The 25,823-nt window shown below is 42.3% G+C and overlaps 1 protein-coding gene across 2 annotated transcripts in view; it reads left to right on the forward strand.

The window, feature by feature from the left end:
• Positions 1–662: 662 nt before the first annotated feature.
• LOC115430189 (pleckstrin homology domain-containing family A member 5-like) overlaps positions 663–25,823 on the forward strand; it is a 107,599-nt gene continuing 82,438 nt past the window's right edge. For both annotated transcript variants that reach the window (XM_030150099.1, XM_030150100.1), the window contains exons 1-3: positions 663–777; positions 896–972; positions 1,712–1,769. In XM_030150099.1, the coding sequence (XP_030005959.1) occupies positions 686–777; positions 896–972; positions 1,712–1,769 (227 nt within the window). In that variant the 5' untranslated portion in view covers positions 663–685. The remainder of the gene's footprint in view (positions 778–895; positions 973–1,711; positions 1,770–25,823) is intronic.

A 25,823-nucleotide genomic window follows, 5' to 3' on the forward strand; every position in this document is an offset into this window, starting at 1 on the left:
TTTTAGAGTGAAAAACAAGTTAAATTACATAATGAATAACCTGAACATTATCCAGAAAATAAGTGCAATGTCCACAGTGTCATGCCTCAGCTTATTAACTTATTATTATCATTAACCCCAGTGCATCTCCAAAGGGACTAAACATTCAGTAACAGGCAAATTATTGGTACAATTACACTTTTTTTCCTTTAGAAATTTCAGGTTGTTCATATTATATTGTAAGAAATGTCAATATTCCCATTATGTCATTTGACTCTTTTCACATTAAATGTTGGACTCGCCATCGCTCATAAGTTATTGTGCTGTTACTGTACTTGAGGTCCATCAGACCCCTGAACTGGACCCACTTCCACACCTCTGGTGTTTCATGCTGTCAGTGTCAGACTCAGGGCCGCAGTGGACCCTTCGGCGGCCGCTCTTGGTCCGCGGGCCGCACTTTGAGCCCCTGGTGAGCTCTAAGTGGACTGAACTGATGTGGAAATACAGGCCGAACATCCTGACAAACACACACTCGATCACGTCCCTTCACTTGACAGAAAAAAACCGCTTGTATCTTTATTCTCCAGGCGCGCTCCCATCTCCGGGAAGCGCTCGCGACATTTTCCGTGCGCGCGCGCTTGTGTCGGAGCCGCGCACGGAGCCCCCGTGTGTAGGAGCCAGCCGGAGCAGTGGAGCTGAGGCAGACATGGCGGCCGATCCACAGCCGGAGTGGCTCTCCTGCCTTCCCTCTTCGTGGAGTTACGGGGTGACGCGGGACGGACGCATTTTCTTCATCAAGTAAATATGAGCCGGAGCCATGGGTTCATGGACGCGCACTGATTATGTGTCCCTCGCCTTTTCTCATGTCTTTTTTCGGCTTCTCTGTTCACCTTCTCCCCGTTTTCTCCACCAACAGCGAAGAAGCCAAGAGCACAACCTGGTTGCATCCTGTTACTGGAGAGGCGATAATCACGGGCCACAGAAAAACTCCAGGTAAAAAAACCCGCCAACGGTTTTAGCTCCGTTCACTGCAGAAATGCGCGGACGCCACGCGCACACCGTCTGGGGAACGGTGTCCGCGCGTCACGGCGCAAAAAGGGCGACAAGTTGCAGAAACCGAACCGTCTAAGACGACGAGGGGAGGTTTGTTCTCTGCAGCAAAGCAACAGCGTCCTGCGCCCCGCTTTACGCACGCCCCCCCTCTGCCCCCCCTCTCCTAACCCCCCTCCCTGCCCACTCCACCTGGACACTTTGCGACACACTTTTTAAAAGTTCCGTCACGTAGGCGTGAACCGATTTCAGAGCCGATTCCCTGCAGTGACAGCGGACACATTTCAGCCCCTGGAACCGCTGTACTGCACTAACACAGGGTTCAGACCCGGCCCGGCTCGGCTCGGCTCAGCCCGGCTAACCCGAACCCACAGTTGAAAGAACAACGCAACCGATTCTGCGTCAAATCAATGCGTTAAATAAACGCACGTCCTCCGTGACGGTGGAGACATGGATGCGCGCGGAGCAGCGGCCAACAGCTGGAGGCGCACAGGCGCACTGACGAGTCCACTATCTGCTCTCGGGGGTGGGGGGTGGTGGTGGTGGAGGGGGGGTGAAGCGAAACGGTCTCTATGATCCAGACGTTGCATTGCTGTGCAGGTGTGCGCGTGCGCGCAGTCCGCTTCACGTGCACAGATTGCTGATGGTTGTGTGTTGTCCTCTGTCCCCGCCCTGTCCTCAGATTTACCCACAGGATGGGAGGAAGGATACACCTTTGAAGGAGCCCGCTGCTTCATCAAGTGAGTGAGTGTGGGGGGGTGTTAAATACACACCTATCTGCCCTGTCCATCAATATGTAACACACACACACACACACACACACCTGTGTATGGACACATCCTGGTCTGGTCTTCATCCTCTGGTCCCCCCTTACCCATGTCTCCTCCTCTCTGTCTTCTCTTCCTCCTCCTCCTCTCCTCCTCTTCCTCCTCATCTCCTCTCCTCCTCCTCCTCTTCCTCCTCATCTCCTCTCCTCCTCTTCCTCCTCATCTCCTCTCCTCCTCCTCCTCCTCCTCCTCCTCAGACAGACACTGTGTCATGTCTGTACACTTTGGTTTTCAGTTGTGACTCACAGGTTGAACAGGTTGTACTTGTTGACATGGTGCTTGTATGTACATGTGTGATCGTGTGCATGTGTGTATGAGTGTATATGAGTATATATATGTGTATATATGTATGTATATGTGTGTGTATATATGTCCACATATATATGTATGTATATGTGTGTGTGTGGACCCCCTGTTGGTCCAGTGGTGGGCTCCTGTCGTGGTTCTTTCATTGGTTGGACCTGTTTGTCTACATAAATGCTTCCACACCCTGAACTCACTGCTGCTCAGACTGAGGAGGAGGTGCTTCTGTTCAAACTGCTGCACCTCCGAGTTTTACTGCTGTTGACTATGTTGGTCATGTCCATGTTGTTCATGTTGTTTGGGGCCATTTTGAGCAGCAGCCGTATCAGCAGTAGTATCAGCAGTAGTATTAGTAGTATCAGTAGTCACAGACACACACACACACACACACACACGGGAGCTAATATAGACCCTCTATAAATAACCAACCACTGCTCATTGGTATGGATGAATGCAGACACACACACACACACACACACACACACGAGCACTACTACCAGTGCACATGCATGGACCTGTCAGTATCAGAGTAGGCTGTATGTGTGTGTGTGTGTGTGTGTGTGTGTGTGTGTGTGTGTGTGTGTGTGCTAATGCATGGAGAACAGAAGACAGGACTGGTGTTTTCAGGGGTGTCATAATGACAGACCAGATGGACCTGATAGAACTGGACCTGTTTGGTTGGAGACTGTGAACATGGGGAGACTTGTTGGTTCTGCTGGTTTGGATCATTCATCCTGGTCTGTAGGTGTGTCTGTTCTGCTGGTTTGGATCATTCATCCTGGTCAGTAGGTGTGTCGGTTCTGCTGGTTTGGATCATACATCCTGGTCAGTAGGTGTGTCGGTTCTGCTGGTTTGGATCATTCATCCTGGTCAGTAGGTGTGTCGGTTCTGCTGGTTTGGATCATACATCCTGGTCAGTAGGTGTGTCGGTTCTGCTGGTTTGGATCATACATCCTGGTCAGTAGATGTGTCGGTTCTGCTGGTTTGGATCATTCATCCTGGTCTGTAGGTGTGTCGGTTCTGCTGGTTTGGATCATTCATCCTGGTCTGTAGGTGTGTCGGTTCTGCTGGTTTGGATCATTCATCCTGGTCAGTAGATGTGTCGGTTCTGCTGGTTTGGATCATTCATCCTGGTCTGTAGGTGTGTCGGTTCTGCTGGTTTGGATCATTCATCCTGGTCAGTAGGTGTGTCGGTTCTGCTGGTTTGGATCATTCATCCTGGTCTGTAGGTGTGTCGGTTCTGCTGGTTTGGATCATTCATCCTGGTCAGTAGGTGTGTCGGTTCTGCTGGTTTGGATCATACATCCTGGTCACCTTTAAACCAGGACACAGCTGTACTTCTGTCCTTGGCCTGGATTTAAAAACAAACCCACTGTAGGTCCAGTGTTTACCACTGTGTGTGTACTCTAGTCTGACATACTGGGGGGTGGTGGTGGTGGTGTTATAATAATCAGGTGCTTTTCAGTCGGTATAGTTCTGTTATTTATTAAAAAACTTTTCTGTTTCCCTCTCTGTGTGTGTGTGTGTGTGTGTACATATGTATGTATATATATATATATATATATATATATATATATATACATACACACACATATATATACACACACATATATATATACACATACACATAAATTTATTATTATTTATCAGTAGGGGTGTAAGAAAATATCGGTTCTGCAATATATCGCAATATTTCATTTCACAATACTGTATCGATATTAAAAGCACTGTATCGATATTTTTAGGTATTTATTCAAATGCAGATATTGTGGAGTTTCATTTTTGTTTTTCTTAATTGTTTATATTTTATTTGTTATTTGTTTAACACTCTTTTATTAAATACTTTTCGTTTCTTTGTTGGGATTGAACTAAAATAATGTTCTGATGTCAGTTCTGAAGTAATAGAATATGAACAGGATCTTAAACTGTGATGTCTGTAAAAACAGAATTTAAGTTTGAACACAGGAACATTTTGTGATAAAACATTTGATCCTGTTCTGATCAAATAAAAATGTGTTTAGTATTTGTGCGTATTTCTGGTGTAATTCAGTTCTTCCAGGAAATAATCTAAAAAAACCCCAAAAACAATAAAAACATTGCCTTTTTAACAGTATCGTGACATATCGTATGGTGGTCCTAGTATTATGATTTGTATCGTATTGCCAGATTCTTGCCAATACACACCCCTATTTATCAGCTGTTTACCTGTTTTTCCATCTCTCTGCCTGTTTGTGTCTAATGTATGTATTTTCTAACTCTTACCAGGGTTAGGATCCTAACACTGACCCGGGTCAGTCTGGTTCATGCAGGGTTAGGGTCTTCCTACTGACCTGGGTCAGTCTGGTTCAGTATCTGGCCTCTGTCAGTCAAACTGGGTCTAAACCGGTCCTCTGCTGGTGACTGGACTGAGGCTACGTTTACACAGTAATAGAAATGAACACAAACTTCTTATTGTTCTACTGTTGAAATGTTCTGAAAATGTTCCAAAAGTACTGATACACACACTGAAATAATTTACACAAGTTTTATCTAAAAAACACTGAATAAAATAACAGACACAGTGTCCTTTCTGTGGCACAAACATTAGAATATGAACATGTAAACATCAAACATCCAAATGTGTTTTAAAGATGGAACCTTCTGGACAGAACAGATATCTGCAGTAGAGGTGGAACTGATGTCGGATCAGTATCAATGATACTGGCCATTCTGTTTACCAAAATAATTTATTATCAATTCTCCTATTGATTACTGGGGGGGGGGGGTGCTGAATGGGGAAAAAAAAGTAGTTGGACAGTCAGAGTGGAGAGAGACAGACAGACAGAGAGAGAGAGAGAGACAGTTCCATCCTTGAACAGTAACAGTTCCGTCCTTGAACAGTAACAGTTCCATCCTTAAACAGTAACAGTTCCATCCTTAAACGGTAACAGTTCCATCCTTAAACAGTAAAAGTTCCATCCTTAAACAGTAACAGTTCCATCCTTAAACAGTAACAGTTCCATCCTTAAACAGTAACAGTTCCATCCTTAAACGGTAACAGTTCCATCCTTAAACAATAACAGTTCCATCCTTAAACAGTAAAAGTTCCATCCTTAAACAGTAACAGTTCCATCCTTAAACAGTAACAGTTCCATCCTTAAACAGTAACAGTTCCATCCTTAAACAGTAAAAGTTCCATCCTTAAACGGTAACAGTTCCATCCTTAAACAATAACAGTTCCATCCTTAAACAGTAAAAGTTCCATCCTTAAACAGTAACAGTTCCATCCTTAAACAGTAACAGTTCCATCCTTAAACGGTAACAGTTCCATCCTTAAATGGTAACAGTTCCATCCTTAAACAGTAACAGTTCCATCCTTAAACAGTAACAGTTCCATCCTTAAACGGTAAAAGTTCCATCCTTAAACGGTAACAGTTCCATCCTTAAACGGTAACAGTTCCATCCTTAAACGGTAACAGTTCCATCCTTAAACGGTAACAGTTCCATCCTTAAACAGTAACAGTTTCATCCTTAAACAGTTCCAGTTCTGTCCTTAAACAGTAAAAGTTCCGTCCTTAAACGGTAACAGTTCCATCCTTAAACAGTTCCAGTTCCATCCTTAAACGGTAACAGCCTGAACTCTTCTACCTGGGCTGTTCCATGTGTTACTAAATATTTATTTATGTATGGACTATATTTATTATACATATTATTTTAGTTTTATTTATGTGTGTATCGTATTTATTATACATTTTATTTTAGTTTTATTTATGTATGGACTATATTTATTATACATATTATTTTAGTTTTATTTATGTATGGACTATATTAATTATTTCAGCTCAGGTCGACTCCAGGTCCAGTTTTATTTTAGTCTGTCTGTGTCTTTAGTTCCAGCGTGTTTGAAGAACACCAAGTATTTTCATTTTTTTTTTAGGATAAAACTCTGTGTTCTCCTTTAATTTATGAACTTTTTACTGTTATGAAACATAATTTTACATGTTTATAGAATAATATAATGCACATCGATGGAATAAAAATGGATAAATAATCCTAAATTTCTCTATTCATGTAGATACGGGTTTGAGCCCAGAGATAAGGTGGAAATGACCCTTAAAAGTACTTGACTTTGACCTTGATAAATGTGCGTGAACCTTGGTTTAGTGAAGATGTTGAACTCATTAATCTGCATCAGAGATTGTTTAAAAGTTTTAAAGAATGTTCAAAACCAAATCAGACTGAAATGTTTTGGACATGGTTTCTGCTTTTGGAGCCCTTTAGGGGACTGCTCCTGGAGTCCTTTAGGGGACTGGTCCAGTGTAGAATGGTCCATGTTGGTCCTGCTGAATGGAAGTGGACCAATGGCTGTGGAGGGTTGGTCAGGGTCATCTGATGGTGGTGAAGACAATGAGGGGCCTTTTAGTCCACACAGCTGAGTCCGTCTTCTGTCCAGTCTCCACCAGGACGTCAGCGCTGCCTCATCACATACTTCACATTCCTTTCACATTGTTGTTCGGTCATTTTTCAATCAGTCCATTATTGACCAGTGTCCAGAGCTGTCTTTGGAGCATCTGCTGACCGGTGGACTGAGTGGTGTGTGTCACTGTTTACAGTCTGTGTAGAGCATGATCCCTGAGGTGGAACACAAGGGACGACTGACACCAAACTAATAATTAAACCAATACTAGGGATGCACCGATACCACTTTTTTCCAGACCGAGTACGAGTACTTACATTTGAGTACTTGCTGATATCGAGTACCGATACGAGTACTTAATAATCCCATTCCAGTTCTTTGTTCCTTTTGTAAATGTGCTTTATTGTCATTGACATTAGTCTGACTGGAACAAAGTGCTGCTACTGACATTTAATGTGTTGGAATGAGCGTTTGTCAATTAATCCACCAGGGAGCGCTGCTCTGAATTAACCATACTGGACAAATACCACGAAGAAGAGTAAAGTTTTTTGAGAAAAAGAAGAAGAAAGTCAGTAATAACAAACATGGAGACGACAGAGGTAACACTAATGTGATACTAATATTGCAGCATTTTTGCTAGCAAGGTTTAAAAGCGTAGCTTCAGCAGGAAGAGAAAAGAGAAATGAATGATAAGTTTTGTTATCACTTCTGCTGGCGGCGGTCTGCACCGCTCCGTACTCCCGGTGGTATTCTCTGTCTGGGTATGCATCCGCCGGCACCTGGAAAACGGATGGAATGTACGCAGAGGACGGACAGAATGCGGAGTCTGTATCTGTCTGTGTCTGTAACATTACTTGCAGTCAGCGATACTTTTATCACCGTCATTTATTTTGAAAAATCTCCATACTCTTCACACTCTCCACACATTATTCCACCACTGCGTACCTGCTGTACTGAACTGGGAATGTCACACGGCCGTAAGTGGTATCGGTGCATTTGTATCGGATTACTTTTATGAGTACGAATACGAGTACACACACTGAGTATCGGAGCCGATGCCAATACTTGTATCGGTATCAGTGCATCCCTAACCAATACTCCAGAAAAACAAAAAACAAAAGGATTCCAGGATTGTTTGTACTGGAGTACTGGTGTACTGCACTACTCTACTACAATAGAGTATTGGAGTACTGCTTTACAGTAGAGTACTGGATTAGTGGAGCACTGCAGTACAGTAGAGTACTAAAGTACTGCAGTACAGTAGATTACTCCAGTACAGTAGAGTGCTGCAGTACAGTGGAGTGTCCATACAGTTGTATTAGATTCAGATCCATTAGAATTCTTCTCTTTGTCATTAGTTCAGTGACACATGCAGTGGAATGAGCCTGAGCACAGGTCATGTGATGACGTTGTGTTGTGGTTCTGTTCTGTGGGTTCCGTTGGACTCCTGTTCACACTGACTCAGCGTTTCCAGCGCTGTCAGAGGAACCAGCACTTCCACATTAGGTTGAAGTCCTGTCTTTCTCTTTTCTCTTTTCTACTTCCACCTTCACTCTGGAATGAAGAACAGCTTTTGAAACTCTATAAAATATGGAACTTGTCTAATGTGACTCATATCCACTAAACCAGGGGTGTCAAACATGTGGCCTGGGGGCCAAATCAGGCCCACCAAAGGGTCCAGTCCGGTCCCTGGGATGAATTTATGAAATGCAAAAATTACACTGAAGATATGAACAATTATTATAGTTCAGGTTCCACAGACTGAGAAAAATATTAACATATAAATACTGGAACAAATATGAAAAACCTAAAATGTCTTCAAAGACAAATTCAGTCCACTAGGTTAAATTCAGTCCAGTGGGTTAAATTCATTCCAGTGGGTTAAATTTCTCCTTTATACATGTACTATTTTTTTTATAGTAACTTGGTTCAAATCAAAGTTGCATTATTACCCAAATTAAAGCCAATACTCAGTCCAGCCCTACGTTGACGTCACGCTGAGTACAGAGGTATTAAATCTGTTCAAGCTTGTAGTAGTACTACAGTATAATGCAGTACTAGTGCTCCATATGGAGTCATGCAGTATTAGAGGAAGGGTCCACAACTGGGGGGATGGAACCTACGGTAACTGTTCAATAGAACGTATTCACCCACTTCACAAAGGTGACCTGAGTCCACCTCAGACCTGGACTTAGACCAGGACTCAGGGTTAGGGTTTAGGGTTAGGGGTCCATCTAGGGGTGTAGAGGGTCACATGACTCCATTTGATGCTGAACTGAGGACGCTGACACTAGGCCCATGGGCTGTGGGTGTGGTTTAGTCCTTCCATAGTGAAGATTATCTGTGCAGTCGTGCGAGTGTTGGTTTTTGGCAGAAGGGGTGGTGGTGGGGTGGATATAAGGAGGTCTTAAGTGGGTCATTGACTGGGTGGGGTACATCTCCTCATGAGGGATTTCCTGCACAGTCTAAATACACAACTAGATCGACTACACACACTCATGTTCTCCAACAGATTTAAGGAAAGTGATAAAGTCACTTCCACTGGATTTAATCAAAAGATGTTCAACATGTGTCTGTCCCTAACCCTAACCCTGAAACAAACCCAGCAGTCACAGGGTTCTGTTTGTCCATCTTTGTGAACATGTACACTGTAGACCTGGGTTAGGGTTCAGGTTCTGGTTCTGCTCATCCATAGGTTATAATGTATATGTGTAAATGATAAACTGAGGCTAGATATTGTTCAAAATGCATTTATTTTTCTTAAGACATTTCAGGCTGTTCATGTTATTCAGGTTTTTAAGAAACATTTGTCGACGTCAACACTTTCATAATGTAATTGTACTTTTTCACTGTTATTATTGCACTGGTTCTGACCCAGTTCAGATCAAATGGGGTTTATCAGCCCTGGTCCAGGTCAATAATGGGAAACAAACAGTTGTATTATAGAACTGGTGTGAGGCTGCAGAGGATCACATGAGAATGCTGAAGACATGTGTCATCCCATTCCGGACAAGCTGCAGCTCTTTCCACTAAGGCTGAAATAAGGGCCGTTAGTCTTCCCCCCCCCCCCCCCCCACATGCACTCATACGCAATACGGTCTTCGGTCCCCTGGTCTTCGGTGGTAATGTCCGTCCGTCCCACCCCCCGACCCCACCCCCTGTTGGCGCTACCTATGCAACATATAGGCAAGTTCTTACTGAGTTCTATACAGAGGCTGATCTTGTAACCCCCCCACACCGATAAGAACTAAACACCAACAGGTGTTTGTTTATGAACAGTGACCTGCTTTTACAACCGTGTTGACTAAAGGTTGCCGATCACAGCATCATCATATACAATAGTATTTAAGGCACAGAGGAAAGGCTGTAACATGAAGAACAGGTAGAACAAACAACAACAAACAGAGTCTGTCAGAGGTAGACCAGGTCCAGGATCAGGATTGACCCCCTTATACATTTACTGATTTGAGCCACAACTGTGGAACTAATGATAGAAACAGATAGAGATGGGATTGAAATTCCTGAGGGGATGTTTTCAAAGTCAAGGAAGCAGTTTCACTGGAATGGAATCTGTAGGAATGGTGTGTTCAGGTGGAACTGTAAATTAGAAACTTGCTGATTGTCAGTGGTGGAACGAACGGAGTGGACTCTGGTTGAAGAGAAGGAATGCTTTTTATTGTCCTGACTGACAGGTCTACCTTCGATCTATAGTCCACCTCATCCAGACCATAGTCATAGACCCTACACTAACCCTGACCCCCATCTGGACTGAAAGTAGTAACAAGAAAAGCACTCGGAGAGCGCAGACCTCCGCCAACACAGATCTGCCCTCCCCGATCACCACCAAAATTTAATCATTTCTTCCTTGTGCCACTATCAACATTTCCTGAAAATTTCCTGAAAATCTGTCCGTAACTTTTTGAGTTATCTTGCTAACAAACAAACATGCACGCACGCACACAAAGCAAAGCGATCACAATACCTCCTGGCAGAGGTAAAAATATGTCCCAGATGAACGTCTGTGGGGGCGGGGTTTAATTAGGTATCTGTTCTATTTGTCTTTCTCCAGATCTTTCATAATACTGGTACCATGTGACCTTACTGACGCTCTAATAGTTTTAGTGTGGTTTAACCCTGGGTTTCAGTCCTTACCCATCCATCCCACTGTCTGACATACACTCATATATTATCTGATGGTAACAGTATGACTAGTGTTACTGATGGTGGAACTAGTTAAGTGTTAATACTCCATAGATCCAGTATTTAAAGGATGTTCCAGTAAATGTCATCTGTGGATCTGTGTTTATGTTCATGAGCCAAACCTTCATTACTGAGGGGCTTCAACATGTTCATGGACACATAACTCTGACCTGGTTTAAGGACCTGGGCCTGGGTTTGACCCAGATGGACTTAAAGGCTGGTACCAACACCTGCACCAGTGGACGGACCTGGACAGAGCACAGGCTGAAAACAAACGTCACAACTTCACACACCCCCCTCCCCAGTCTAATAAATACCAGCTCAGACTTCACTTCAGGTCCTAAAGACAGTCCACCTAATCCCTTTAAAGTCCCCATAAGCCCAGACAGTCGTCTTTTCTCTGCTTTGTCTCAAATCCTCTGTGCTTTGCTTTTGCTACAAACACATCTTAGGGCAAAATAACAGGATGATTGAAGGTGTAGAGGTAGAAGAACTGTGTGCAGGTCCTCCTGACCTCTGTGTGCAGGTCCTCCTGACCTCTGTGTGCAGGTCCGCCTGACCTCTGGGTGCAGGTCCTCCTGACCTCTGTGTGCAGTTTTGAAATTTCAACAACACAACTTCCTGGACTGACAGGATAATAAGGCTATGTTCAGACTGAAGGTAAATGTGACCAAATCTGATCTGTTGCAGACAGTCTGAACAGCACTAGTCTGACCCAGGCCACTTTTATATGTGGTCCTAAATCTGACCCAGACCACTTTCATATGTGGTCCTAAATCTGATACAGATCTGATATTTTCCAATGTGACTTCAGTCTGAACGTCCAGGTTGAATTTATCCGACCTTTACGTCATTGAAATGCGACAAATGTCACAGTTCTTTGTTCCAGGAGGCGGAGCAGACGAAAACCATATTTCCATCTGTTAAGCTTCATTTCAGCAGATGATGCTGTTCTGCTCTAGAGTCTATAGACTCTATAGCAGTGTTTTTCAACCTTTGGGTCAGGACCCCACGTAGGGTTGCCTGGAATTCAAGTAGGGTCTCCTGAAATTTCTAGTACTTGCTAAAAAAAACCAAAAAACAAAAAAAACGTACTAATAAAAAATTATATGGTGAGCTGAGAGAGACAGTCACAATAGATAAAAGACATGATAAACTGTGAAGCTGAAACTGAAGCACTGTGGTTCTGTTTATCTGTCAAATGTTCATTGTGGTCGGTTTCAGATGCTGCAGCTCTTTCATAATTCATGGTTTGAGTTATTGTTTGTTCAGTATTAATTTGCAGTCTTGTAGTTACAAGCTGGACTGACTGTACATATCCTGACCAAGGAAAATAAAATTCTCACTTTTTGTAGTAAACTACACCTGGCTTTTCTGCCTCCCTCCATAAAAATATACATTATATAGACTAAATGTTTAATAAAAAATAATGTTTATTTGGAACATAGTACAGCAAACTATTACATGATCAAAAACAAATTAATTTTAGCAAAAAAAAAAGTCTCCATTTTGAATGTCTGGGGTTGCCAGAAATTGGTGATGTTAAAATGGGGTCACGAGCCAAAAAAGGTTGGAAACCACTGCTTTATAGTGACTATAAAGTTTATAGTCTCTATAAAGTCTATAGCGACTATAGACTCTACAGTGTCTGTAGAGTCTATAGAGTCTAAGTACATGGGAGGGGTCCTAAACCCTGGACCTAAAGGGGTCTGAGGCCAAATAATTACAGACCAGGGTATTGAAGGGTTAAGTCTAAGCCCAGATGGAATCAGTTTGTTTATGGCTTCGATCAGTAGTTTGGCCAATTATAGTCACAACACTCAGACTGTGTTTGAGTTCAGATGGCAGACCTGGGTTTGGGTTGGCTCTGAGGTACCACAAACACACACACCACAAACACACACCGCAAACACACACCGACACACACACCAATGTCATAGACAAAGAAAGTGTTTGGTACTGAAGACTACAGCTGTAACCGTACAGAAACACTACGGTCCGGTTTGTTTTTGGTTTGTTTTCGGTTTATTTTTGGTACATTTTTGGTTTGTTTTCAGTACGTTTCGGTACATTTTCAAATATGAACAACCTGACAATTCTGAAGAAAAATAAGTGCAATTTTAACCATATTACACCTCAGTTTATCATTTATACATGTTCATTATCATGTACAGATCTCAGTGGATCTACAAATACACACATTTAATAACAGACTGAATACTGGAACAATTCCACTGACTTCTATTAAGACATTTAAGGTTAGTCACATTTTTTTGTAAGAGTCTAGTCTGTATATGTAAACATTTTAGTGTAAGTTTTTTTTTTTTTTTTTTTTTTTTTTTTTTTTTTTACACTAAACCAAAACCAAAATAAATCCATTTTTCCTGTCCTGGTCCACTGGAGGTCAGACTGGGCTGAATGTGGAACCTGAACTAACATGAGTGTGTCGGCCCTGCACTAGAACATACATGTGTGAAAAGAACCCAACGGACACATGGAATAGAACCGAAAGACAGCAGGTAGATGGACACTAATGCAGCTGTTTGAAAGGCTCTGTGGTTTCTCTGTCCATTATATGTCCCTGTTTCCCTGTCCATAATATGTATTTGGACCTCTTATCCTGAGCATGCTGTCAGACTAAACTGTCCTCTGTGGACAGACCCAGGGTTTAGGGGTTAGGGGTTAGGGGTGAGGGTTCCTGACAGTCATCAGCGCCATCAGCTGAAGGATCACAGCTGAAATCCTCCGCTGCTTTAGTTTTTGTTTGATTTTATTATCATACATAGATGTCCTTGAGAACAGCTTTGACCTTCTATAAATCTATAAATGTATGAGTTCATCAGACAATAATAAGAGAAACTAGAAGCACTCGGAGAGCGCAGACCTCCGCCAAGGCTGATCAGTGCCCCCCCCCCCCCCCCCGTGCCCCCCCCCCCCCCCCCCCCCCAATCACCACCAAAATTTAATCATTTCTTCCTTATCCCATTTCCAACAAACCCTGAAAATTTCATCAAAATCTGTCCATAACTTTTTGAGTTATGTTGCACACTAACGGACAGACAAACAGACAGACAGACAGACAGACAAACAAACCCTGGCAAAAACATAACCTCCTTGGCGGAGGTAAAAAAACACCCAAATGCAACCTTTCATGTATATACATGTATAAATGTACATTCCTATCATACATACCCCTACATTGTCCACATTTAGACTTACATATGACAGTTTTGATAACACCTATATGTACATATATAATCATATATATCCCATGTCCTTTTAAATGTATGGACTTTTGTTTGAACCTGGGCTGTTCCACTCCATCATATACAAGTTTGTCTTTGTGTTGTGGGGGGCTTCAGCTTCACTGAATTAGTAGTGATCATGTTTGTTGGCGGCATCAGAATGTGCAGAATCTAATGTTTCTGACGTCCCTAACAGAAGGACGTCCTCCGCTCTCTGCTGTCCCCCTGTGTGTGTTCATTATCATCAGTGTTTTCCTTAAAGTTGGACAAAGCGTCATTCTGTTGAACATGAAGTTAACCAGTGAGCTCCCTGGTCATCAGGAGCGTTGGCATGGCAACCAGTGTGACGTGTACGAATCAGTGATCAGAACCAAGGATGCTCCAGTTCTGCTCTGGTTCTGGTACGGGCCGCAGTACACAAAAATAGAGGTACCAGCTTGTACTTAAAAGGGTACAAGTGCTTGTCGCTGGGGGTGTACTTTTTTGAGAGACATTTCTGTACCCTTTCGAAATGGTCCATTTTTGTACCTTAAGTACTTTACATAGAAAGAAAACTCTCATATAGTTGATAATGCCATGATACTTAAAGTTTGAACCGGTGGCCTAATTGAGAAAAAAAAAAAAGCGGCATCGGCGAGCTACGACATCAAGACATGGAAGTGTGAATGAAAACTTGATAAAACAGAGATTATGGCAATAATCAGAGGTTCTAATAAGATAAATAAATTATTAGGCTATTATCATTGAGCTAATTGGGCTATTAAATTAAAACACAAATTATTATTAAATATAATATAGAGTAATTACAGTATGGTGTATAATAAATAATGCGCTAAGCCTAATGTTTGAACTATAATTAGGCCTACTGTTCAGTTCTCCCAGCCTACAGCCTATTCTCATGGTCTGCACACATTTTGTAATGCTGCAGGGTACCTTATAATACACATTTGTACTTTACATAACTTTGGACCCTTTTTCATAGTCTAAAGGTGCAATTCTGGCCTCCTAAAGACCAATATTGTACTTTTGAGAGAACATTCTTAAAAAATGTACTTATAGGTACATAAATGTTCTGATCTCGTACCTCTATTTTTGAGAGTGTACGTGTTTGTGAACACAACATCTGCAGGGAAGGTGTGAATGTATCCAGGTACAGTACAGACTGGAGTACACTGTGCAGAAACACCCTAACACAAACACCGTGGGCTGAAGCCGTCTGCTGACCTTTGAAATGGAAGGTTCTGGACCTTTTAATGCTGGTTCTCCACTGGAAGAACAAACCTGTGGAACAGAATGAAAACAGAGCAGTGTGTGTTGTAGGGTCACAGACAGAACAGTGTGGGCCGTAGGTACTCAGACTAATGTGGATGTCCTATCCATGTTTGTGTGTGTGTTCTGCAGGTTCTTGGTCCAGTTGTCTCCTTATATTGGTTCATGTCCCCACAGTCACAGCTTTGGAACACACTGTCCTCAGTCCAGTAGTTGTTGACTTTGTCCCACTGACTAAACTGAAGTCATGTGTTCTGCCCAGTGTTAGTTTGTCAACCCTGACACATGCCAGCACCCACCCTATTAGAACCAAGGTTCTAATAGTTTTGGATTTTTCATTATAGTTTAGTTTTATTTAGTTTTGACTTTTTTTCTGTAATTCAGTTAACTTTAATTAGTTTTTAGTGCACATTTGCTAGTTTTGATTAGTTTTCCTTATTTTCTAAATGCTTAGTTTTGGTTTAGTTTTAGTCTCTTTATATCTTTTATCTTCTTCGCCGTCGAATTCAAATAAATCCCGCACAGGACTCTGCTGCTTCCTCCCACCTTTAGTTTCCATGTTTCCAGGTAGAGTGGGGACGAAACACTGACTCTAAACGAGAAGTGACTGACTGTTAAATATCATATGGTGTCACCAGCTAAAATTGCTAGAATAAATTGATTTCATATCAATCCGACGTTGACAAAGACGAAAACAAAGGGAATTTTATCCATAATTTTATATGTTTTAGTTAGTTTTGTAAACACACATACAGTTTCACTTAGTTATCGTTTTTTTCTTTTATAGTTTTTATTTATTTAAGTTAACGAAAATGTTTTTTACAATTTTAGTTTTTGTCTTTTTGTTAGTTTTTGTTACCGTTAATAACCTTGTCCCTAACCCTAACCCTAACCCTAGCCTGGACTGGATTAGGACTGCAGAATTAGCTGTGCTAAGAACTTAAAGCACACTGATCTCTGTTTCTTCTTGTAAAATCAACTCCTTCAACCAGTTTTCTGTCCCAGTAGGTTCACTAGGTTAGTATGGGTTATGTGACCCCTGTTTATGTCTGTAAGGCACTGGACCTGGAGAAACCTGCAGAGACCTGGAGGACACACACACACACACACACACACACACAGTAGTCATCCTCTCTGCATTAACACCAGGTCTATTATTTGTCTGCAGATGATGACCAGGGTTATGTGGGTTATTACAGCAGCAGACAGACAAACAGACGCACAGACAGACAGACAGATTTACAGATATACAGAGACCTGACATAGCATTACCACTCCTCAGGGTCTGGATGTGGATTTTAAACCCCCCCCTTTCACATCCCACCCTCAGTACTGACTATGATGAAGTCCAGGATCTAGAACCTGTAGAACCATGGGTCGACCCACTGGTACTAACTGAACCAGTGCCTTCTTCCTCCTTCTGTGGAGCTCATGTCCCATCAGACCGTAGAGGATCTGTGGTAATCTAGTACTGAAGGACTACCCTGATGTACTGGATCTGCAGGTAATCTAGTACTGAAGGACTACCCTGATCCACAGGATCTGCAGGTAATCTAGTACTGAAGGACTACCCTGATCCACAGGATCTGCACCAGGCTCTGATCAAATCCTGTTGATCCACGTTGGCAACGACCAGCACTTTGTCCCCACGCTGATGTTTGGAGAGCAGCGCTCATCCCACCAATCCACTGCTCATTGTGTGTGTGTGTGTGTGTGTGTGTGTGCAAAACCAACACATACACAACATGAATAGGATTTGGGAGGCGAGTGTGTGAATGGGATTATAAATGTCAAAGCAGCTGAGGATTGTGGGTAATGCTTAAAGTGACTGTTGGAAAAAGCAGCTCTGAATTTTAAACTGATCTGTAGTTTTTACTTTGTCAACACACGATCTGGAAAATAATCTGGAAGAGTCTGAGTGACGGTGGTCCATCCAGTCTGGACCTGACAGTGGACCGGGTCCCCACTGGAACATTAACAGTAGAACCCGTTTGTCGAGTCGTCGTGGTTCGTTTGTTGGAGTCGACCAGTCGTGTGTTCTCTCTTCCAGCCTTCATTCAGCTCATGTCCATACTCTCATCTTTATACATAAAACATGGAGCCAAGGTACTGATGCAGATCAGCAGACCCGGGTCGGGTTGGTGCGGGTCCAAAAAATGTCACTTTATTTTTGGAGTGGGTCAAATACTTCCACAAAAGCAGGTTGAAAAAAAAAACCTAGACCAGTACATCAGTAGAACAAGAACAAGACTGAAGGAGGAAGACACCTCAGTAGGATTATTAAAGAGACAGATGTAGACACACTGTGTTCTAAATAATGTTAGCTTTTACATTAGCTGAAGGCCTTAAACATGTTCAGCCTGTGCTTTCATTTTTTTTTTACCTTAATTTTAGAGGTAGAGATCTTTGGGGTAAACAGCAACCCCTTAATTAAAAAGGTGGATGATGGGGTTGGTTTTTTTTTCTTTCTTTTTTTTTTTTTCATGAACCTTATTTAAAAAGTGAAGGGCTTTTCTTTTTTAGGCGTATGAAGTTTTAGATTTTCAAACTTTTTTTTTTTAAATGTATAATTTTTGATGTTGCTTAATTTTATTTTGAGACACTTCATTTGTAGAGGTCTATTTTATTTGAGGAGATTATTTTATTCCAAAAAATCATACAAGTTAATTTATTTCTTTGTACAAATACATTTTTTATTAAAAGTTGTTTTTTTTCTTATCATGTGTGTATATATATATATATATATATATATATATATATATATATATATATATATATATTTTTTTTTTTTTTTATTTTTATTTATTTTTTATTTTTTTTTTGGGGGGGGGGGGGGGGGTTGTTTGCCCCTCTGGGCCACCGTACAGATCACACCATGTCTCCTCAGTGTAAATCTGTAAAACACATTAACACATCCTAGTCTGGGACAGAGGACAGTCACTGTCCCACATTAGCTGCATGTTGTCCCTCACAGGCTGGTTTTAATGAAATGTCTGCTCATCTTAGACCTGCAGGTTCTGAACCACACACAGGAGATGAACAAACTCCCATGTGACTTAAATGTGGTCCTTTTGGACAAACTGTTTGTCAAACACTGGTTCATTTTCCATCTGTCACTCACCTTTTCCTTAGATCTGCTTTCTCGTAAGTTTCCGTTTGTTGATCCGTTTTTCAGACTAAACTGTGACAGTTGTGACCTTGTTTGTTGGATTCCAACAGATCTTTAGTTCATCTATTGACAACTCAAACTGTACAGAAAACAGAGTGGGTTAATGTTTTTATTGCGGCTGTTGTGTGTCTAAAACAGAGCTAACACAAGTGGACGGTAGATGAACGACCCAGCTGACGCTGTAGTGTGTGTCTGGGTCGACACCGTTCCACTAGAAGAGCTTCAACAAGGAAAAACACAGAACATTCGGGTGGTTGCAGTGCATGATGGTTCATGTGTTCCTGCCTGTGTTGTAGAGGAACAAAAACATGCCTTATTATTGTTGTGTGTATTAGACAACATGGATAATGGTATTCAGAAATAAGCCTGAGCTGTTGTAACACATTTAGCATCTGAAGAATGGGAGCGGTGTTTTTGTGCACAGATGATGTTCGGTCCAACCCACACTTGGCAGTAAATGTGACTGTAGCAGCTCATTGTTGTGTTCAGTTTGGTGACAGCCCACATGTACAAACACAATAGTAGAGGATGAGCTGAAGCAGCCCCAGCGCAGGTACGACTCCAGGCACCGGGCCAATGTTCCCATCATCACAGCTATGCTAACCCATGCACAGGGCGCTGAACACAACACATTCAGCATGTGTGACACTTTTAACAAACTGTGTCCTCCCGTTAAGCTGTGACAGTGACTATAGCAAAGGAAATAAATGGAGTTACATTTGAAAAACAAAAGGCAGAAGCTAATGCTAGCACATTAGCATAGTTAGCACATGAGTGTAGTTACATTAGCATCTAGTGCATTGGTGAAACTGGATGTTTGTTGACAACCCCCCCCCCCCCCCCCCCCTCGATGTAAAATTTGGCTATGAGGTGTTTCATGTCTTCAAACTGTGACGTTCAGAATATTTTCATTTTCATTACAAACATATTGACAAACTGTGTAAGATGTAAATAAAGAATAGAACGCAGGGATTTTGAAATCTTATATGTTCATATTTTATTCACAATAGAACATAGAAAACATATTTCATGTTTAAATTTAAGAAAAAAAAGAAATAAACAGCTTAGGTAATTGAAAGGGTTGCGGGGGCGGAGCCTATCCCAACTACCTATGGGTGAAGGTGGGGTTCACCCTGGACATGTCTATGTACAGTTCATCACAGGACAGACATGTAGAGACACATTCACACCTATGGGAGATTCAGATTAACCTTGGTGGGAGGAGCCAGAGAACCAATGTAGACCAGGGGAGAACATGCAGAGCCCACACAAAAAGGTTCCTGGTTGGACTGGAACCCAGGACCTTCTGTCTGTGAGGCGACTGCTGCACCACCGCTCCATCCTCAGGGAATGTTCTTCAACTAATTAGCAAATGAGCGGAGAGAATTAATGTGCCCCACTTCAGTAACAGGATTAAACAGAGCATCATGTGCCATATTTCCACTATGTGGAACTGGCTCGACTTGGCTTGGCTCGGCTCGACTCAACTCTGGTACCAGATCCTATTCCTGGAGACTGTTTCCAGTACAGGATACTACAGACTTTACAGTACCTGGACATTATAGCGATGCAGCACGTTACTTCTATGTCGTCTGCTCAGAGTTGCTGATAAACTTGCTCGTTGCATATTGTCTCGTCCAGCTCATGCTGAATTTTTACATCTGAACCTCCTCGACAAACCATGGTGTAGTTTTCGGGCTGTCATCATGTGGATTAACCTACCACTATATTTACTATAAACTTCTGCATCTGTTTTTTGTAGAATGGCGGGTCACAGAGACAACACTCTGACCAATCAGTGGTCTGCAGCGTTTACACGCCATGTTTTAGTATCTGGTCCCCAGTCCTGGAACCTCGGCAGAGGTGATGCCAAAAAACTAGTACCAGGTACCAGATTCCAGGTCCTTTTTCATAATGGAAATGCAAAAAGGCCGAGTCAAGCCGAGCCGATACCACTTAGTGGAACCGCGGCATTAGAGTGGCTTCCTGGATCCAGGGGTTTATCACGATGGTCCAGGTCATCCATGAAGGCTCTGCAGGTCTGGTCCCACCCTTAGCTCTTGGTCTTCTGTACTGTGTACGTATCAGCAGTGACAGATTCTGGACATCCTGCCATGATGCCTTTTCGTTTGGTGGTGTCCCACAGAGAATCTCATCCTGATGGAGTTCACATGAAACATCACAAACACAACCACCTCTGTTGGAACTTCATTGTGCTCCAGTGTTCTCCAGATTAACTGGTGAGGTGAACTTGGGGAGGCTTTGGTAAGATCAAACCAAACGACTGACAGTGAGGTTTTATTGGTCCTTACTTCCTTGATGACCTGGCTGATCACCACTATGTCCTCCAGACCTCCTGAGGAGCCGGGAACACCTCCCCAACGTCAACATCTGAGTAGGTACGATGGGACATCTGTCTAAACTGGTGTCCGTCTGTGATCCACTGCTGGTGGAAGGTTCAGCTGTGGTTTTCTCTGCAAGTCCTTGAGGTCTCCATGTAGACTCCCCTCATGTGCTAGGAGCAGGTTCTGCTAAGAGGCCTTGGGCACTGTGGTTCTGATCCTCCACTGACTTGGAGCTGGTCTCAGCTGCTGTGGACATAGTACACCAGAACTGTAGGACTGTCCACAATACAGGCTGGAGAAGTGGCGCAAAAATGACCAGCGGCCACAAAATGCATCCAAGAAAGCCTGTCCAGTGGAACATCCCTCTACAGGAGGGATTGTGTTGGACTGAAAATGGGAGGAGTAAAGGTTGGACGAACTAATGACAACTCCCACAAGTGGGGGATTCACCCCCAGCCCTGTTGCCCCTGTGGGGCAGCGGTCCAATCAATGGAACGCATCTTGCATTGGTGCTGTCGGGCCCTCATTGCTCCAACCAAGACCTTCAGGAAGCAAATAGCACTGGGTTCAGCACTGGAACAATAACATATGATGATGAACACACACACACTGAAATCTGATTGGACCAAATTTGTACGGACATAGGGGGGCCCCAGCACTGGAACTGAAAAAGTGGGAGTGGTGCGTCCCTTCAAAGGTGTGTGTGTTGGTAAATGTTTCATGTTTGTTTCCTTTCATCACTGTGTTGTATTATTATAAAATTAGGGATTCACTGATCCCATACCAGTATCGGACATCGGCTCCGATACTCAGTGTGTGTACTTGTATTCGTACTCATAAAAGTAATCCGATACAAATGCACCGATACCACTTATGGGTGTGTGACATTCACAGTTCAGTGCAGCAGATACGCGGCGGTGGAATAATGTGTGGGGAGTGTGAAGAGTGTGGAGATTTTTCAAAATAAATGATGTTGATAAAAGTAACGCTGACTGCAAGTAACGTTAAAGACACAGACAGATACGGACACAGCGTTCTGTCCGTCCTCTGCATACATTCCATCCATTTTCCAGTTGCTGGCGGATGTGTACCCAGACAGAGAATACCAGCGGAACCGTGGAGGTAGAGGATCTGTTCAAAGAGCCACTGTATGAGTTAGAGAAAAACTACTGACACATTTATGACAACTACCCAGGGCGGTATGGAGCGGTGCAGACCGCCGCCAGCGGAAGTGAAAACAAAACGTATCACTCATTTCTCTTTTCTCTTCCTGCTGAAACTTCACTTTTAAACCTTACTCGTGAAAACGCTGCAATATTAAGATCACATTAGTGTTGCCTCTGTCGTCTCCATGTTTGTTATTACTGACTTTATTCTCCTCAAAAAACCTTTACTCTTCTTCGTGGTATTTGTCCAGTATGGTTAATTCAGAGCGGCGCCCCCTGGTGGATTAATTGAGAAACACTCATTCCAACACATTAAATGTCAGTAGCAGCACTTAGTTCCAGTCAGACTAATGACAATGACAATAAAGCACATTTACAAAAGGAACAAAGAACTGGAATGGGATTATTAAGTACTCATATTGGTACTTGGTATCAGCAAGTACTCAAATTTAAGTACTCGTACTCGGTCTGGAAAAAAGTGGTATCACTGCATCCCGATATAAAATGACTGTATATGGTTCAGTTCAACACAATCTGTTCATGTCATTGTAAGACCATGATGGAGTCCGGTCCTGCTGGTCCACCAGGGGGTGTACCAGTACTGGGACACAAATGGAGTCTGTACTGTTTCAATAAGGGCCTTTCGTAGATGTGTGGTGTGAAAAACCGCGTTTTTCTTGATACTGTGAATGCAACATCATTTTGATGGAACAGTGACAGCGTCCACCACAAAGACTCTGATGAAGGTCCGTTTACATTTGTACCCAGCATTAGTGCACATGCATGATGAACATGACTGACGGCACGGTGTGTAGTGACACATACATGACAACAGGAAACACTGTCCTGTCCCCTGATTGGACAGAAAAGTCTTGTGGTTCCCAATGGAGGACACGCAAGGACAAGGACAAAGACCAGTGGGAGTGTCAACTGTTTTGACTGGGAACGATCCTCTACTCCAGGCTGTGTGTGTGTGTGTGTGTTTGTGTGTGTGTGTATTGTTTAGTGTATTATGGACGTTTGAAGGAGACCAGAATAAGTCTGGGTTGGACTTTCACTGAGGACGGTAACAGTGAGAAGAATAGATGACACCAAACATTACAGTCAGGGGCAGAGGTGTGTGTGTGTGTGTGTGTGTGTGCAGGCCTGAGTGGAGGATGCCCAAATATGGCTTCAACAGCTTTTCTTAGCAGTGAAATATTGCCTCCCTGATTCCATCAGTGCACAACAAGGTCATTTGTTTCCCTCGTGTTTGTGTATGTATGTGTGTATGTGTGTCTCTCTGTCTCTGTGTGTATGTGTATGTGTGTATGTGTGTCTCTCTGTGTGTGTCTGCATGTATATATATGTGTGTATATGTGTGTGTGTATATATGTGTGTATGTCTGTGTCTCTGTGTTTCTGTCTCTCTCTTTGTCTGTCTCTGTATGTCTCTCTGTGTGTGTCTCTCTGTGTGTGTCTCTCTGTGTGTGTGTGTGTGTGTGTGTGTGTGTGTGTGTGTGTCTGTGTGTGTGTCTCTCTGTGTGTGTCTCTGTGTGTGTCTCTCTCTGTGTGTCTCTGTGTGTGTGTGTGTCTCTGTGTGTGTCTCTCTGTGTGTGTGTCTCTCTGTGTGTGTGTCTCTCTGTGTGTGTCTCTCTCTGTGTGTGTCTCTGTGTGTGTCTCTGTGTGTGTCTCTCTCTGTGTGTCTCTGTGTGTGTGTGTCTCTGTGTGTGTCTCTCTGTGTGTGTCTCTCTGTGTGTGTCTCTGTGTGTGTCTCTCTGTGTGTGTCTCTGTGTGTGTCTCTCTCTGTGTGTCTCTCTGTGTGTCTCTCTGTGTGTCTCTCTCTCTGTGTGTCTCTGTGTCTCTGTTTGTGTCTCCATGTGTGTGTGTCTCTCTGTGTGTGTCTCTCTGTGTGTGTCTCTCTCTGTGTGTCTCTGTGTGTGTCTCTGTGTGTGTCTCTCTCTCTGTGTGTCTCTCTGTGTGTGTCTCTCTGTGTGTGTCTCTGTGTGTCTCTCTCTGTGTGTCTCTGTGTCTCTGTTTGTGTCTCCATGTGTGTGTGTCTCTCTGTGTGTGTCTCTCTGTGTGTGTCTCTCTCTGTGTGTCTCTCTCTGTGTGTCTCTGTGTGTGTCTCTGTGTGTGTCTCTCTGTGTGTCTCTGTGTGTGTCTCAGTTTACCTCTTACCCGTTCCTACTCCTCTGTTCCCTGTGGTTGTTTCTTCCATATGATTGTCACATGTTCTGTTCTACCTTCAGGATTCACTGAACTAACCCACTGGTGCTTCATAACTAAAGTCTTTGTGCAGATGTTTTTAAATATCACAGATGGTCCGCGTGGCTCCTGTGTTCCTGTGTTTGTTCAGATTGAAGCATGGACCCCTGGTGTGTTTTTAATGATCCCATGTGATCAGAGGTGACCTCCCCGTTTGATATCCACATAAACATACTGTACAGACTGAAGAACTGGAAACAGGGCTGAAGGACTGTCATGGAATATGACTGAATATGACATGTTTAAAACAAATTTATTTCATTTTACTGAGAAAAGGTAGTTTTTGGAACATTGAACTGTGGGTCTATTTTAGATTTTTTATATATATATATATATATATATATATATATATATATATATATATATATGTTAGGGATGTAACAATTACCAGTATAACGATAAACCGCGGTAAAATTGCTAATGGTTAGTATTACTGTTTAAATTCTAATTATCGTGATAACCGTGTTTGATAACCTCACTTTTCCGGAGAAAATGCCTATGTAAAGATCTGCTTTTATGTCAAATATTTGAGTATAGTTTTAATTTATTACAATTTTGATTCTATATGCCTAATATTTGGAACCAATATTCACTTTTAAAGTCTCTGAAAAGGTTCATTAAGCATCTTTGTGTTATTTGTGCAATAAAATATATACATTTTTCAAATCAGATTAAATATTTTTTTGTGTGTTTTCTGGCCTTTTATGTTGATATAGTAGGTTAAAGTGAAAAAATAATAGGCAGATGATATAAATGAAGTTGTGCTAAAAAAAAAAAAAGATACCACACATGGGTATAGTAAACATTTCTTTATATAGTATATAAAGGAAAAATCAAAAGTACTAAAAAACGGACAAAATAGGCTCAGACCACTAAGGGTTAATACTTGAAAGTTTCTTCCAACAGAAAGTTCATTGTGCCTATTATTTTATTTTATTTTATTTTATTTATATATAATTTTTTCAAAATACAACTTGGTTAAATTATTTCAACGTGTATAAGTACTTTTTGAACATTTTGAGCACAATTTCAACAATACCGCTATAATACTGATAACTGTGATAATTTTGGTCACAGTAACCGTGATATGAAATTTTCATATCGTTACATCCCTTACATATATACACACACAGTGGCTTACAAAAGTATTCATACCCCTTGAACTTTTCCACATTTTGTCACGCTACAACCACAAACATAAATATATTTTATTGGAATTTTATGTGAAAGACCAACACAAAGTGGTATACATTTGTGAAATAGAAAGAAACTGATACATGATTAATATTGTGAATGTTGATTTGACGATGTGCAGTTTTCCATTATGGAGTATTCATACTGTCTGGAAATGAAAACAAACGGACGGTGCATAGACGGTAAAGGAGAGGTGCATGAAAGCCCATATTGGCCGAATGCGTGCCTCAGAAGCCAATCAGCAGACAGGATTGAGTCTGGCGGTGACTGGGCGAAACCCAAAACACAACATGGTCTCACATGGAGGAAATCTGCAGGAGTCTGCGTCTGAGCAGATGGTTTAATAGACAGACATGGGTCCACATCAGTAGACTGGAAATGGTTCAGTTTGGACCAGACTGATGTCGGTCAAAATAACATTGCATGCAGCTGGC

Source organism: Sphaeramia orbicularis, chromosome 12 (assembly GCF_902148855.1).
Source record: "Sphaeramia orbicularis chromosome 12, fSphaOr1.1, whole genome shotgun sequence".
Taxonomy (NCBI): domain Eukaryota; kingdom Metazoa; phylum Chordata; class Actinopteri; order Kurtiformes; family Apogonidae; genus Sphaeramia; species Sphaeramia orbicularis.